Consider the following 17,107-nt stretch of genomic DNA (forward strand, 5'->3'; position numbering starts at 1 on the left):
ATTACTTTTTTCATGTTAAAACTTTTTAAATTTCATGTAACTAAAATTATCTATTTTACTTTTTGTGATTGCCTCTAATATTTGCTTGGTTTAGCAAGTCTGACCATATCTTGGTAAGAATTGTCTCCCTAGTCATATCTGTACAAGATTCTAGATCTGATGTTCTTCTAATTTTTTGTGGCACACACTTTCATATTCAAGTGATATATGTATTTTTACCTTCTTGTGGTATGTGGTATAAAATGTTGGTATGAACTTAATTTATGATGAAGTGCTTTTCAGTTTTCACAACAATTCTTGACAAATAGAAAATCCTTCCCTCTGTAATTTATGATCTCAGGTTTATAAAATACGAGGTTATTTAGTTCAATTGTTTTATTTTCATTCTTCCTTATTTTTAATTAGCATAAAACACTTTTGATGACTACTACTTTATAATCTAGTTTGAATTTAGAAATACCACCCACACTATATCACTACTTTTTGGTCATTTCCCTTGAGATTCAAGATTTTCCATTCCTCCCAAAGAGCTATAAAACTATGCATGCTCTTTGATCCAGCAATCCCACTGCTAGTTTTATATCCCAAAGACATCCCAAAAAAGAAAAAAGGATCGGTTTGTACAAAAATATTTATAGCAGCTTTTTTTGTTGTTGTGGCTAAGAATTGGAAATCAAAGAGATACCCATCAATTGGGGAATGACTAACTGAGCTGTGGTATATGGTTGTAATGGAATATTATTGTGCTATAAGAAATGACAAGCAGGAGGATTTTTTTTAAAACCTGGAAAAACTTACATAAACTGATGTACAGTGAAGTGAACAGAACCATGAGAAAATGTGCACAGTGTCAGCAATATTGTTTGATGAAGAACTGTGAATGACTTAGCTATTCTCAGCAATACAATGATCCAAGACAATCCTAAGGGACTAATGATGAAGCATACTACCCACCTCTAGAGAAAGAACTGATGTTGATAGAACACAGACTGAAGTATGCTATTTTTCACTTTCTTTCTTTCTTTTCTTTTACTTGAGTCTCCTTATACAAAATGACTAATATGGAAATGTTTTGCATAATTGCACATGTATAACCTACATATGATTGCTTACTACCTCAGGGAGTGGGGAGGGGAGAGAGAAGGGGAAGGATAGAATTTAGAACTCGAAATTTTAAATAAAAATGTTTATTGGGGGGAAAAAGCCTTCCATTCTTCCAAACAAATTTTATGGTTTGTTTGTTTGTTTGTTTGTTTTTACCAACTCTATAAAGTATTCACTTCTGGGCAGCTAAGTGGCACAGTGGATAGAGCACTGGCCCTGAAGTTGGGAGGACCTGAGTTCAAATATCACTTTAGACACTTACTAGCTGTATGACTCTGGGCAAGTCACTTAACCCCAATTGTGTTAAAATAATAATAATAGTAATAGTAATAATGATGATAATAATAATAATAATAATAATAATCTAGGGCCATCTCCAGTCATCCTTATATATATCATTCCACTGGGTCCAGAGGCTCTGGAGGAAAGAGTGAGGTTGGTGACCTTGCACAGCCCTTCCTTATTTAAATCCAATTTGCTGCAAGTCATGACATCACCCTGTTGTCCTCCTCTTTGAGAATGGACAAACAACAGCAACAATAAAATATTCACTTAATAGTTTGATTGATATATTACTGAATTTGTAAATTACTTTAGGTAGTATCATTTTACTAAATTGGTAAGGCCTATCCATGAGCATCCAATATCCTTCTAATTATATATGTTATTCTTTATTTCACTGAAAAACATTTTGTAACTATAAAAATATAGGTCTTAGGTGCACCTTGGTAGATTGATCCCAGATATTTAATGAATTGTGTAATTACTTCGAATGAGTCTTTCTTTTCTATTATTTCCTTTTAGATTTTAGGTATCCTACTGACACTATTAACTATCTCAATCAGTTTCTTTGCTTATTTGCTTATTCTCTAGGGTTTTCTAAGCAAATCACATTGTCAGCAAATAGAATTGTTTTATCTCCTTTCGCCTATCTTTATGCTTTTAATTTATTTTTATTTTCTTATTTCTATAGTTAACATTTCTAAAATTATGACAAAAAACAGAGAGGAAAGGAAATAGTCTTGCTTTACTCCTTTATTTATGGAAAAATTTCTAATGCTTCCCCATTACAAGCAACATTTGCTTTTGATTTTAAATAGATTTTTTAAATCATATTAAAAGGTTCTTCTTGATCTGTGTATGGTTTTTTTTTTTTTGTTTTGGTTTTGGTTTTGTTTTTGTTTTTTTTAGTGAGGAAATTGGGGTTAAGTGACTTGCCCAGGGTCACACAGCTAGTAAGTGTTAAGTGTCTGAGGCCGGATTTGAACTCAGGTACTCCTGACTCCAGGGCCGGTACTCTATCCACTGCGCCATCTAGCTGCCCCTGTGTATGGTTTTTAGCATGAGTATTACACACCATTAAAGGCTTTTTCTGCTTCTATTTATAGAATCATGAGACTTTGAATGTCCTTATTTTTAGTATGATTGTGTCAAAGAGATAATAAGTAGCAGAGATGGAATCTGAACCCATGGGGGTCTTGTGACTCTACAGTCACTGTACTTATAACAGTATCATTCTGCCTCTGATCATATCCTTGGAAGAGGAGAAGGCTTCCTCCTCCAAAAAGCCTTATACTGCCTATCCTTAGTCAAGCTTTGATGGATGGGGAGTTGATAAGATGGAATGGTGGAGGGAAGAAGGGCCCATTTTTTTTAGTACTACATTTGTCTGTTAAAAGGATTTGGTACGGGGCGGCTAGGTGGCGCAGTAGATAGAGCACCAGCCCTGGAGTCAGGAGTACCCGAGTTCAAAATCCGGCCTCAGACACTTAATACTTACTAGCTGTGTGACCCTGGGCAAGTCACTTAACCCCAATTGCCTCACTAAAAAAAAAAAAAAAAAAAAAAAAAAAAAAAGGATTTGGTACATGGTTCTCTTGATCAATTTTTGAGAATGATTAGCGTAATAATTAGGTAATAATTATTTTTAAAGGTTTGATAAAATTCCTTGGTAAAATCACTGGACCCAGATTGCTGTGATTTTCCACCCTTTGGTTCAATTTCCTTTTCTAAAATTAGTTTGTTTAAGATCTCTATCTGGCATTCTGTGAATGTATCTTTGTAGCTAATTCTCTATTTCTTAAATATATGTATACTTTCACCCTGAAATTTTTCTAATATTCTTCCCATTTTTTCTTACCATTAATAATGTCATGGTGAAAAAAATACAAATCATAATTATTTTGTGACATTTTGATGGACTAATCCCCCAACCTCTTGGTGACCTAATAGTGGAAAGCCCCCATCCTTTATTGAAGAAGAAATAAGATATAACAAACTATGTAAATATATGAAAAAACATATAGCCTCATTCACTGTGGTAATAAATAGTTGTGGTCCTTAGATAAAAGATACCTGTAATCTTGTCTAAATGGTAATCTCAACCATCAAGTTTTGTTTAATTGTAAAAGTATTTGGTCATTTTCCTTTGCCTCCTGCCCTTGGACGGAAAATGTTTCCTTATTCTAATAACAAAGCATACTAGTTACATTTCAAATACTCCCTTTTTTGAATGATGCCCCCTTTATCTATCCCCCCTCCTCCTGTGAAATGTTTTATGTTATCTATCCTAAATGCCACAAAATGCTTCTGACTGGCAATGTACTCTAAGCAGACCCGAAAAAAAAAACCTAAGAAACTAAAATTGTTATCATCAAGAGCAGTCTTCCTTTGTGTGCCAATAAATTTCTTTGCTTTCAGTTTGGCACCATATCTTTGACCCACAGTCATCAAGCCTCCACTTATGGGAAAGCTTCTCCCAAGAGGTCCTATTCCTCTCTGTCAAGAGAAAACCCCCACGGAGGTGGCTAGGTGGCTCAGTGGATAAAGCACCAGCCCTGGAGTCAGAAGTACCTAAGTTCAAATCCGGCCTCAGACACTTGACACTTACTAGCTGTGTGACCATGGGCAAGTCACTTAACCCCCATTGCCCTGCAAAAAACAAAACAAAACAAAACAAAAAGAGAATCCCCCCACAATGCACATCCAAACACAAATACTAAGCTAAAAAGTCTTCAGTCTTATGTTTTCAGTTGCCCTGGTAACCAAATTAGATCAAATCTTTAACCAGTTGTAATGACACCAAAAATCTAATCAGATAGAAATATGGTTAATTGGATAGATTCTTACAGAAATTACCTTTCCCTTTTTCTGTTTTTAGTATCCTATGGCTCCTGGTTTGCCCATGTAAAGAGCTGGTGGAATAAAAAGGAAGATTACCCTATGCTCTATCTGTTCTATGAAGATATGAAAAAGGTAAAGCATATTATGCATTACACTGTGGTTGATTCTTCCTCACTACCATGGGGTAAGAAGATTCATATCAATAGATGTTTGGGCTTATACTCTTCACTCATTCACTGACAGAGGTGCTCATCTATCTAGTTTCAACTCTTAATTATGTTCCCTCAGAGTTAATATATAGAAGATGGTCAATAGAGAGTCCTTTGTACCCTGTTTCATCTCAGAGGGTGGGGTGGTTATGACTGCCAGGGATGTATAAACAAGAATGAATCACTCATCTACAGTCAATGAGCAGCTTCTATACAAGGTGGAGCAAAGTCTAATTTTTTTCCTTTTTTACATACTTGATGGGCAGAATGTAAAGAGAAAAATCAGGACTCAAGTGGGGCAAAAAATTAATGTATTCAATTTTCTTCCTCACATTCTGACCAAAATCATATTTTCTGAAGTCCTTTCCCTTGGTCTTTAAGAAATGTAAAAAGAGGGCAGTTAGGTGGCGCAGTGGATAGAGCGCCGGCCCTGGATTCAGGAGGACCTGAGTTCAAATCCGGCCTCAGACACTTTACACACTTACTAGCTGTGTGACCCTGAGCAAGTCACTTAACCCCAATTGCCTCACTAAAAAAGAAAAAAAAATAAAAGAAATGTAAAAAGATCAAGCTCCCAGAAAATCAGACCCCTAAGTACAGTCTCAAAGGTTCCTCTCTGCTTCCTAGAATGTCTACCCAGCCTCCATCCTCAGGGAGAAACAAATTCGAAGCACTTGCCCTAACAGTGAATTCAATTATTTACTTAGATTTGGGCTTGGTGAGGAGAGGAAGGGCAGAGGACTACGAACAGACCATTTCAATTATAAATAACTAGGATTGATCATATTCCTTCTCTTTCTCTACTTCCTTCTTTGTACAGAAAGAGGAAGGAGAAAACGAATAAGAGGTTACTATGCGGAGAAATATACAATTAATAAACATATCCTGGCAGAGAAGTTCTAGACTACAGGGGCAGCATAAGACTTATATTTTCTGAGCCAGTATGTGGATTTGACAGCTAGGCAGCACCACAGTACATAGAGTACTGGGTAGCAATGAGGAAGATGGATCTTTCTGAATTCAAATCTGGCCTCAGACACATACTTGCTGTGTGATACTGGGCAAGTCACTCAACCCCGTTTGCCTCAGTTTCTTCATCTTTAAAATGAACTGGAGAAGAAATTGGCAAACCATTCCAGCACCTTTGCCAAGAAAACCCCAAAATGGGTTCACAAAGAGTCAGACACAACTAAAACAATTCAACAACAATAATTTGTCACAAGGATTTGGGCAGGGAGAAGGAGGCAGTAGAAAAGTATTGATAGTAATATCAATGCCTTTTTCTATATTAAAATATTTATGTTTTTGAAGACTACATTCATAAGAAAAAGAAAATTTACAATAAAAAATAGAATTAATGTAAAATCATTAAAATACAAGTCTTTTGGGCAGCTAGGTGGCGCAGTAGATAAAGCATGGGCCCTGGATTCAGGAGGACCTGAGTTCAAATCTGGCCTCAGATACTTCACACTTACTAGCTGTGTGACCCTGGGCAAGTCACTTAACCCTCATTGCCCTGCAAAAAAAAAAAAAAAAAAACAACCAAGTCTTTTTATACTAGCCTCATGTCCTTTAAAAAACTACCCACAGTTATACCCATGACTCAGTCCAGTGTGTGGAGATCATATATTTCTAATATAAAGGAATAAAAGGGAAAATGCAAGTCATTAAAATATACAGAGGAGAGCAGAAGAAAGTTCAGAAGGAGACATAGAGAAGTAGGACAGTGTTAAATGTGAAATAAGATAAAAAAAACCAAGCTCTTCAATCATGAGTTCCATGATGTGCATCATGGAGACTCATGATTTCATCTATTCTCTATTCTTTTTATAGGGAAATGCTTTTGTTTATTGATGTTTCTCGAGTTCATAATGTTTAAAAAAGTAAACATTAGGGGGTGGCTAGATAGCACAGTGGATAAAGCACTGGCCCTGGATTCAGGAGTACCTGAGTTCAAATCCGGCCTCGGACACTTGACACTTACTAGCTGTGTGACCCTGGGCAAGTCACTTAACCCCCATTGCCCCGCAAAAAAAAAAAAAAAACAAGTAAACATTAATAGGGGAATCAATATGAAGGAAGTACAAAAGGACCAAGTTCTCTCTCCCAAATCCAATCTTATTCCATATTTAATAGAACTCTAAAAATTGGGGACTATTTTTTCCCTTGTCATGGTTCAACACCAGTGTCTTTCTGGCTGTTTTTGAGTAGAGAATAGAGAGAAGGAAAAGAAGAAAGAGTACCCTGGAGAACATAATATGAAAACATTGAACTTTTCATTGTAAGGGGCATGTAAAAGGGGAGCAGTAACAACCCACAATAATTTGTAGGGGAGCAACCCCCCCTTTTAATTGTAAGTGGAAGGGAGCTCAGAACTGTAATAGAAATAAATAGGACAGTGGGAGTCAAGGACAAAGAGGAGGTTATCAGGTGCACCCTTCACTGATTCCTCAACACCAATCCAGTGGAAGCTGCTTCTGCCTAGGTTTTTGTTTACCTCAAAGCTTTACTGGAAATTTGCATTTGCCAGTCCTCTCGTGATTGTGGGAGATCCAATGAATTCAGATTCCACTATTCCCCTCTTCCATACCCACCCCCATGTCTCATGAGCAAGGAATTATCCATAGGCCTTTTGCCTCTACGGAATCAAAACTTCTTCCCAAATCTCTACTTCTGGCCAACATTTATCACCCCAGATGTGCATTTAGCTAGCGCTTAACTTTTTTTAAAAATAATAATAATTAGACATAGAACATACATTATAATCATCCAAATAAGTTTTTCAATGTGTCTACTATGAAACAGCTACCATATTGGGTACTGGGGATGCAGATACAAAGAATGAAGCAATCCCTACTCTCAAGAAGCTAGGTAGAAGAGTGAATAGGGTAAGGAAGACCTAAATTCAAATCCAGTCTCAGATAGCTACACTTTCTAGCTGTGTGACCCCGGGCAAGTCATTAAGCCTCTGCCTTGGTTTGCATATTCATAAAATGTGGATAATAATAGCACCTATTTCCTCAGGGTTGAGGATCAAATATCTGTAAAACTCTTTGCAAACCTTAAGGTATTATATAAATGCTAGCTATTATTATTCCAATTATAATTAAATGGAAGGGGGAGGAGACCCAATTAAAGGTAAACCATATAAATGAACAGCAGCCTTTTTGTAATGCAGCCAGAGGACAGACCTGTGTCTTTTCTCCATACCTGACTACTGGCAAGGTAGGGTCAGTAAGCAGTGTCCCATGAGCTCCAGTTACCACCACTCTTTGAGGGAGTGGGGAAGGAGGACACCTAGGGATCAGATGTATTCCTTGACCCAAATCCTCTCTTCCATCATCTCTCCTTGACATATTCCAGAAAAACAAATTCACTGACGTACTTGGCACTCTAACTCTTTTAAAATATCTCTCTTGGGGGCAGCTAAGTGGATAGAGCACCGGCCCTGGAGTCAGGAGGACCTGAGTTCAAATCTAGACTCAGACACTTGACACTTACTAGCTATGTGACCCTGGGAAAGTCACTTAACCCTCATTGCCCCACCAAAAAAAAAATTTTTTTTTAAGGCAAAAAAAATAAAATATCTCTCTCTCCATTGGCAGAACCCTAAGAAAGAAATCGAGAAGGTGGTGCAGTTCCTGGGGAAAAAAGTAGATCAAGCAGTCTTGGAGAAGATCGTCCATCATACCTCATTTGAAATGATGAAAAGCAATCCCTTGTTAAACTTCACAAATATATCAAGTAAAATGATGGATCACAGTATCTCCTCTCACATGCGGAAGGGTAACTATTTTCCTAAGATTTTAATAACCATTTCTGTGCTCTCATTGTTTGGTGTGGTGGGAAGGAATGATAATTGTGAGAAACAGGTGCAGACCACCTTCTCAAAATAAGTTCTTTCTGAGGCAGCTTTGGTATGACAAAAGCCTTTACTGCATTCTTTTGAGAATGGGCACCCACAGAAAAAAAGCAGTAGAAGAGTGAGTGCAAATGCTGAAAGCAAGCACCTTGTATATTTATCCTACACGCTGCTGCAATGAGTCCCTCCCTGAGCCACCACAGGTTGCTAGGTACAGGTTAGGTTCACAATCTTCCCAGAAGAGTTCTAGCTAAATCCTCCTTGATATGTTAACCCTCCCATACACATACACCTTCATGCGACCCATGATGGAAAATGGGGTAGAGATTTTAGACAGGGGAGGAGAAATTAATATTAATAAATCTATTAAGCAAGCACAGTAGAGACTAGGGTTAACCTTTTACTTACTTTAGGAAAGAGACCAGCAAGAGACAGCTCAAAATGGTTTCTATATCTAGCCCTGAAAAACCTTACTTTTCTCTTTCTTTAGTCGGGTAATTCACTAGATAACATTGCCCTGCTGTTCCCTATACGGGGCATGCTTTCTTTGAGATCTCCTCATGTATCAAGCTATTCTGAAAAGATTTCACCGTGTATCAAACTATTACTGTTTCTCACAATAATAATAGTAAGTATCATCATCATCGCTAGCATTTATGTAGTGCCTGCATGTCACCTGCCAGGCACTGTGCTAAATGCTTTAGAAATATTATCTCCAGAGCAGCTAGGTGGCGCTGCAGTGGATAGAGCACCAGCCCTGGATTCAGGAGGACCTGAGTTCAAATCCGGTCTCAGACACTTAACACTTACTAGCTGTGTGACCCTGGGCAAGTCACTTAACCCCCACTGCCCTGCAAAACAAAACAAAACAAAAAAAGAAATATTATCTTCTTTGATGCATACAACAGTCCTAGGAGGTAAGTGGCCTTATTCCCATTTTACAGATAAGGAAACTGAGGCAGATGGTGGTTAGCTTTACAAATATCTCATTTGATCCACACAACAACCCTAGGAGGTAGGTACTATTATCCCCATTTTACAGATGAGGAAACTGAGGCAGAGAGAGAGATTGAATATCTTACCCAGTTTCACACAACACAAGTGTGAGGGAGGATTTGAATTTCTCTTCCTGATTCCAAGTCAAGCACTTTATTTTCTACCCTCCCAGACATAATTCTTCTTTTTTCCAAGTCAGGATTTCCATAGTTTTTCAGTCCCTATTCCATTTTGGCTTTTGGTAAACCTTATCATACCCTCAACTTAATCTGAAAGGAAATCTAGTCTAGAGTTTAAGCATATAAAAAAGAAAGAATAAGCTTTTCATATCCTTCTGGCTATATGTATTCAAGGTTGGGGAATCCCTGGTGTATTCGGAATGGTAGCTAGATTAATGTGGGGGTGGGGGGGGTAAAATAGCAGATTGAGACTTTTCATACATTCTGAGCTAGAGCTCTCCTTCACTAAAACATCTTGCTTTAAATCACATAAATCTAGATCATCATCTACATGATAAGACAAATCAATCAAAGGCTGATTATTGGGGTTTTTTAAAAGAACAACTCCCTTAGTGCATTTCCAATCTGTTTTTATTTACCAAATTTCATTTACACTAAGCCTTTCCAGGTTGGTAGTTTTTCTGACATGATAGGGGAATCATGGAATCATAGAAATAGATAACTGGAGGGAACCTCAGTCTTGACAACATCCCCAGAATGGGAATCCCACTCATCCCTTGGGTGAGGGAAACTGATTCCACATTGGTAGAGTTCTAATGGCTGGGAAGTTGTTTTGTTTTGTTTTTCTTTTGTTAAGCCGAAATCTGCTTCCCTGTAATATCAGGGTTGTGCTCATAAATGCTTAATAAGCAAGCCTGAGTAGGGGTGAGGAGTATAAAAAAATGTAGAGGGAGAAAAAAAAGAAAGAAATGTAGGCAGGGAAACATTTGCTTTTTGTTTTTGTTTTTGGTTTTTTTTTGGTCTGTGTGTTTGTTTCTTTTGGTGGGCAACTGGGGCTAAGTGACTTGTCCAGGGTCACACAGCTAGCAGTCTGAGGTCAGATTTGAACTCAGGCCCTCCTGAATCCAGGGCAGGTGCTTTATCTACTGTGCCACCTAGCTGCCCCCAAACATTTACCTGTAATTGATGTTATTAATAATTTATTAAGTAGGCAATCAACAAAACAATAAATCAAGTCCTGATTTGTGGTGATTGTCATTCCTGGGCTGTAAATTCTCAAATGGGCACTACGTGACACAGTGAATAGAGTACCCAATTCATCTTCGTGAGTTCAAATCTGGCCTCAGACATTTAGTAGAAATGTGACTTTGGGCAAGTCACTTTACCCTGTTTGCCTCAGTTTCTTCATCTGTAAAATGAGCCCGGAGAAGGAAATGACAAGCCACTCCAGTATCTCTGCCAAGAAAACCCCAAGTGGGGTCAGGAAGAGTCAGACACGACTGAAATGACTGAACAACACACCAAAAAATCATATTGAAAATTTAACAATGGGCTCTCAAAAGCCAGTTCAGTTCTGGCTTGAACAGAGGGATCGAACACCCCTCTATGTAATTTCTACCCATGGATCCTAATGTTGAATCAGGAGCTAAGCAGACAACCCTTTAAATATTTAAAGTTTTCTAGGATGTCCCCCAACCACAAGACACTCAAGTCTTCTCTTTTCCAGGCTAACCATTCTTATTTCTTTCAACCAACCTTTCATATACCACAGATTTCAAATATCATCACCATCCTGGTCACTCTCCCTGAGACACACCCCAGTCTGTGGATGTCCTTTCTGAAGGAGGGTGCCCAGGACTATGTTTCTGTTGATTCGACCTAATACTGTTGTTTCGGGAGGCTAGGGTGATACCTCATCGCAGTGTTGACTCACAATGAACCTACAGCTAATAAAGTGCCTCCAGTTTGGGGTTTTGTTCTTCTTTTTCACATGAATTGCTTTCATGATCTCATCCATGGACAAATAACTTCTTGAACATTTGTGTAGAACATTACCTTTAGCCCTATGAAATTCCGTCCCTTTTCAGTCCCCCATTCTGGATTTTCATGGATCTAAATGCTGCCACCTGAGAAAATAGCTCTTTTTCTCAGCTTTGTGTCATATGAGTTGGATGAGAAAGCCATATATGCCTTGATCCAAAGAATTCATAAAAATTTCAAACAGAAGAAGGTACTATATAGAAACGACTCAACTAGCTAGCCTTCTCCAGTTTGATATCAGCTTAATAATGACGATTCTTTGGATCGAGGCAGTCAAACCATCTGAACCCACCTAATTGTACCTTACATCTCTTCCATCTTGTCCACAAGGATTTCATGAAAAAACTCCATCAAAAGCCATACAAAGGATCTTATGGAGAAAACAACAACAACAATTAAAAAAAAAACTTCTCAAAAGCTATATGTAGGATCTCCTTTTTTAAAAAAACTTATCAAAAGTCATATGTGGTTGTGGAGAGCAATTTGGAACTATGCCCAAAGGGTTATCAAACTGTGTATACCCTTTGATCCAGCAATAACCACTTCTAGGTTTATATCCCAAAGACATGCCAAGAGAAAATACAAAAATATTTATAGCAGCTCTTTTTGTGGTGGCTAACAATTGTAAATCAAAGGAATGCTCATCAACTGGGAAATGGTTAAACAAACTGTGGTATATAATTTTGATGGAATATTATTTTTTTTGCATTAGTCATGTTGTGAAAGAAGAATCAGAACAAAAGGGGAAAACCTCAACCAAAAAAAAAAAAGTAGAAATGGTATGGTTCAATCTGCATCCAGATTCCAGTTCTTTTTTTCTGGATGTGGAGAGAATTTTCCATCATGAGTCCTTTGGAATTTTGATGGAATATTATTGTTGCTATAAGAAATGACAAGTAGGATGATTTCAGAAAGACCTGGAAAGATTTGTATGAACTGATGTATAGTGAAGTGAGCAGAACCAGGAGAACATTGTACACAGTGACAGCAATATTGTTTGACTAAGAACTGTGAATGACTTAGCTTTTCTCAGCAATACAATGATCCAAGACAATCCCAGAGGACTAATGATGAAGTGTACTATCCACCTCCAAAGAAAAAACTAGTATTGATTGAACACAGACTGAAACATGCTATTTTTCATTTTCTTTCTTTTTTTTCTTTTAAGTCTTCTTATACAAAATTATTATGGTCATGTTTTACATAATTATACGTGTATAACCTATATCTGATTGCTTCACTGCCTCAGGGAGGAGAAAAGAGGAGGGGGGAAGGAGGAATAGAATTTCAAACTCAAAACTTTAAATAAAAATGTTTATTATTATTATTATTATTTGTAACTCATACGTAGGATCTCATGAAAAAACTTATCAAAAGTCCTATATAGGATCTCATGAAAATACTATCCAATGGAAAAGGACAATAGAAGGCAACATTGACTTCCCCTTTCTCAGCCTGTAGGTGTCACTAGAAGACTGCTGATAAGTCTCCAGTAACTGTTCTTCTCCAGCTAATCAGCAAAGCAGAACCTCTCTTTCACGGTCCCTGCAAAGAAATTGACCAATGGGAAGCCTTGTGGGTCTTCTGCTCCCTGCTTCTTGTGCCTCTCCTGGGCTCACTCTCTCTTTTTTTGTTTGTTTGTTTGTTTTTGCAGGACAATGGTTAAGTGACTTGCCCAGGGTCACACAGCTAGTAAGTGTCAAGTGTCTGAGGCTGGATTTGAACTCAGGTCCTCCTGAATCCAGGGCAGGTGCTTTATCCTCTGTGCCACCTAGCTGCCCGTAGGCTCACTCTCTTGCTGCTCCTTTTATCATTTCTTCCTACACCCTGTTCTCAAAGCATTTTCTCATGCTTGGTAAGAAGCTAATGACTCAAACCAGAGCCTCCAACTAACCAGAGACTCATCTTGACCTTTTTGAGATAAAATTCTTAGAGGCAGCCAGGTGGTCCAGTGGGGAGAGCACTAGACCTGGAGTCAGAAACACCTATGTTCAAATCAGATACTTCCTAATTGTGTGTCCCTGGACAAAGCACTGTGTCTGCCTCAGTTTCCCCATTTATAAAATGAAAATAACAATAGCACCTACCTCACAGGGTTGTTGTGAGAATTAAATGAGGTGACATATTAAAGCACCATTTAAGCCCTATATTGGTTCATGACCTATTCCTTTTCTAAGAACTCACAAACAATTGTCAAGACAGAAATGGGTTGAAAGTGTCATTCCCTTTCTTTTTTGTTTTTCAGGGATTGTTGGTGACTGGAAGAATTACTTCACCGTGGCCCAAAATGAAATATTTGATGCAATATATGAGAAGGAAATGGCCAAAACCACACTAAAGTTCTGTACAGAGGTCTAGGGCGACCTGACTCTCAAACCTGTGTTTCTGTGTTGTTAATTGAAGGCACTCGTGGCTAAACATGTCCCTGTCCCCACTTGGTGGGTCCTACATGCCATCTACTGGTTTCTTGCTGCCAACACCCTTTCCATATAATAGGTTTACCTTATCAAGTTCCTGGTCAAAAGGGAATGTAAACTTTCACTTTTCCCTTGCCCTAATCACTCTGACACAGCACACAACTCTCCACTACTTTTCTCTTTATTCTTCTTCCTCTTCTTCCTTTTCTTTTATTCGTTCCTTCTCTTTCTTTTCTTCCTTATTTTTCCTTTTCTTCTGTATCCTTTCTTCTGTCTCTTCTTCCATTTTCTTCCTTCTTTTAATAAAGGGACACATGTCTCATCACTACAAAGAAATATGCCAGGGTTTAAAATAATTAAATGAAAACTTACAAAAGGCAGAAATCGTAAAAGCTGACCCTGACCTTCCATAAAAAATGTGCAAGGAATTAGTCACTGCCTGATCACAGTCCTCTTTTCTACCTTGTTCCCAGAGTCAGCTTGTCCGAGGTTGGATGGCAGTAGAGCAAGCCCAAGGATTTCTAGACCTGGCAGGTTCAAATTGCCATGAGAACCAGATTCCTTTGACTCTTTGTCATGTTCTTATTTATTCTATCTGGAGGCAAACTCTTCTGTATGGCAGAAGGCACTTTTTATCAATCCCATCTCTTTTTCCATTTGTTATTATGAAATCTTTATCTCATTTCAGGTTTCTTGGTGCCTGAAAAACTTCCTCCCCACTTGCATTTCCTAGAAGGCTACTAACAAGGCTTAGTTCAAGTACCACTTTCTACATAATGCCTTTCCAGAGAGAGAGAGAGAGAGAGAGAGAGAGAGAGAGAGAGAGAGAGAGAGAGAGAGAGAGAGAAAGGGAGAGAAAGGGAGAGGGAAAGGGGGAGGGGGAAGGGGAGGGGAAGGGGAGGGAGGGAGAGGGGAAGAATCTGCAAGCTACGTGGTATAGAGGATAGAGTGCTGGATAATGAGTGAGGAAAACCTGACTTCAAATCCAGCCTCAGATATTCATTGAACTCCATTTGCCTCAGTTTCCTCATCTATAAAATAACCTGGACAAGGGAACAGCAAACCATTCCAGTATCTTTGCCAAGAAAACTCCAAAATGGGGTCATGAAGAGTTGGATACAACTAATTGACTAAGCAACAAATATGTCTATTGTGTTTTCTTATCCATATGCATTGTTTCTTATTTGTGTTGTTCTTATGTGTACATTTTTTCTTATCTGTGTGATTCCCTGGAGGAAAATGTAAACTCCTTGAAGAAAAGACCCATTTTCATTTTCGTGTTTGATTTTACAAGTACCCAGCACTTAATACATGGTTATTACCAAAAAAAATGTTTTATTCAAAAATTTGTTTAAATTTTAAAATTTTAATGGTTATTACATCAAATTGCATTGCATCGCCACAGATTGAATTGAATACTCTTAGATGAGTAGAATGTTCTCTCTCTGAGAGCCAAGATTCTTCCTTTGAACCTCAAGCTGTCCTCCAGAGCTGACCTAACAGCTGCTTACTTCTCATTCCTAGAGATTTGGATATCTCCAGTCTCCAGAAAGTCATTCATGTGACATTCCTCAAGGATGAGGTTTGTTTTTCTAAAGTAGGTTTTTAAGAGATAAAGTGAGACTATCTCACCTGTTCATGGGTCCTATATAGATGATGCCCACATTTAAGTATCCAGCCCTAGCCGGTCTCCGGAGCTACAATACAGGGTGACCGTCTCATCTGCATTTTGGATAATCACAACTGCTACAAATTCAACCTTCCCTTTTTCCAAACTTCCCTGTTAGTCAAAGCCTCAGTGGCTTCTGGTCAGGGAGCATGTGGTAGGGATCACTATTCAGGTACAGATTGGGGATTATGGGGCATTCAAGAAAACTGGTACCTCTGGTATGAGAGCTTGATGAGCCCTTTTCGGAACTATTCATCCACCTTTAGTGTCCATCTTCACCCAATTCTCACCTGCAGCTCCAAGAAGCTATGGCCATACCCCAAGTCAACCATCTCAGCAGATGGGTTAAGCCAGGTTAAGAATAAGTGATAGGCCTCAAAAGGGTCTGTGAGTTAGAGGGATGTCTACCCTAAGCAGGAGCTCAGTCAGACATAGAAGACACCAACATCGTTCACTACATCCAGCCAGTTGTCCTGACTTTTGTCTTGCCACTGGACTCTGATGACTCTGGAGGAGTTTGAGGCTGATGACTTTGGGCACCTCCGCCTCACTTAAATCCAGTTCACTTGCAAGTCAAGACATAAAGGACCAACAACAACAAACACCCTTCCAGGCATGCCAACTTACAACTTCAGTGTCATCCTCAACTCCTCACCCTACAAATACAACCTGTTGCCAGGTGTTGTCCTTTCCATCTTGGCCCCTCATACAACTTACCCTAGTTCCGGTATTCATCACCCCTCCCCTGGATAATACACTAGTCTTTACCTAATGTCATCCATCCTCCATTCAGCTGCCAGAGTGAGAGCATAAATCTGATGATGTAACTCTTCTACCCAATAAACTTCCATGATTCTCTGTTGCCTTGAGGATAAAATATGAACTCCTCAGTTGAAAATTTAAAGCTCTTTATAATGTGGACCCTTCTTACCTTTGCAGTCTTCTTAAACTTGCTCATCTCCACATAATCTTCAGTCCCCTCACTTCCTTGCTTTTCCTCAAACACAGCATTTATTAAGCACTCCTGTGTACCAGGCACCATGCAAACGTCAGGCTAAAAAGAGCCTGATTGTGAAGAGGTCTTAATTCCCACCAAAGGAGTGTAAGGTTCTTAGAGGCTCCTGTGAAAGAATCTGAATACATAACCAAATTTTGTGGTGTCTAAAAATCAAAGGAAAACATGGAAGAAAAATCCACTTAGAACCTATCCCTAGGAGAGTACAATAGAACAGATCCACCTGAAAATAAGTTAATTGGGGGGAGGGAGAAATCAATTTCAATCAAACTTTAATTGACTTCAGATTTCTCTGCCACCCTGAGGCCATTAGGTGGGGCTGTGAATAGAGCCTTAAACCTGGAGTCAGGAATTTTTATTCAGTCCTTTCAGATTCTTCATGACCCCATTTGGGGTTTTATTGGCAGAGATACTGGAGTGGTTTGACATTTCCTTCTCCAGCTCATTTTCAACGTGAAGTGACTTGCCCAGGATTACACAGCTAGTGTCTGAGGCCAGATTTGAACTCACAAAGATGTATCTTCCTGATTCTAGGCCTGACCACTGTGCCACCTCACTACCCCTAGGGGATCAGGAAGACCTGGGTTCAAATCCATCTTCAGACACTTACTAGCTGTGTGACTCTGGAAAAGTCACTTAACCTTTGTCTGCCTCAGTTCCCTCATCTTTAAAATAAAATGGAGATATAATTTGGGAAAAATAAAATTCTAAA

General features: G+C 38.7%; 1 protein-coding gene across 1 annotated transcript in view; it reads left to right on the forward strand.

Annotated features, from left to right (window-relative positions):
• The window catches only part of LOC122730475 (sulfotransferase family cytosolic 1B member 1-like), a 43,624-nt gene extending 29,954 nt beyond the window's left edge, over positions 1-13,670 (forward strand). The window contains exons 6-8 of the mRNA XM_043969613.1: positions 4,265-4,359; positions 8,042-8,222; positions 13,540-13,670. Coding sequence (XP_043825548.1) covers positions 4,265-4,359; positions 8,042-8,222; positions 13,540-13,652 — 389 coding nt within the window. The 3' untranslated portion in view covers positions 13,653-13,670. The remainder of the gene's footprint in view (positions 1-4,264; positions 4,360-8,041; positions 8,223-13,539) is intronic.
• Positions 13,671-17,107: the final 3,437 nt, after the last annotated feature.

The sequence above is a fragment of the Dromiciops gliroides genome, chromosome 6 (assembly GCF_019393635.1).
Source record: "Dromiciops gliroides isolate mDroGli1 chromosome 6, mDroGli1.pri, whole genome shotgun sequence".
NCBI classification, from domain to species: Eukaryota; Metazoa; Chordata; class Mammalia; order Microbiotheria; family Microbiotheriidae; genus Dromiciops; species Dromiciops gliroides.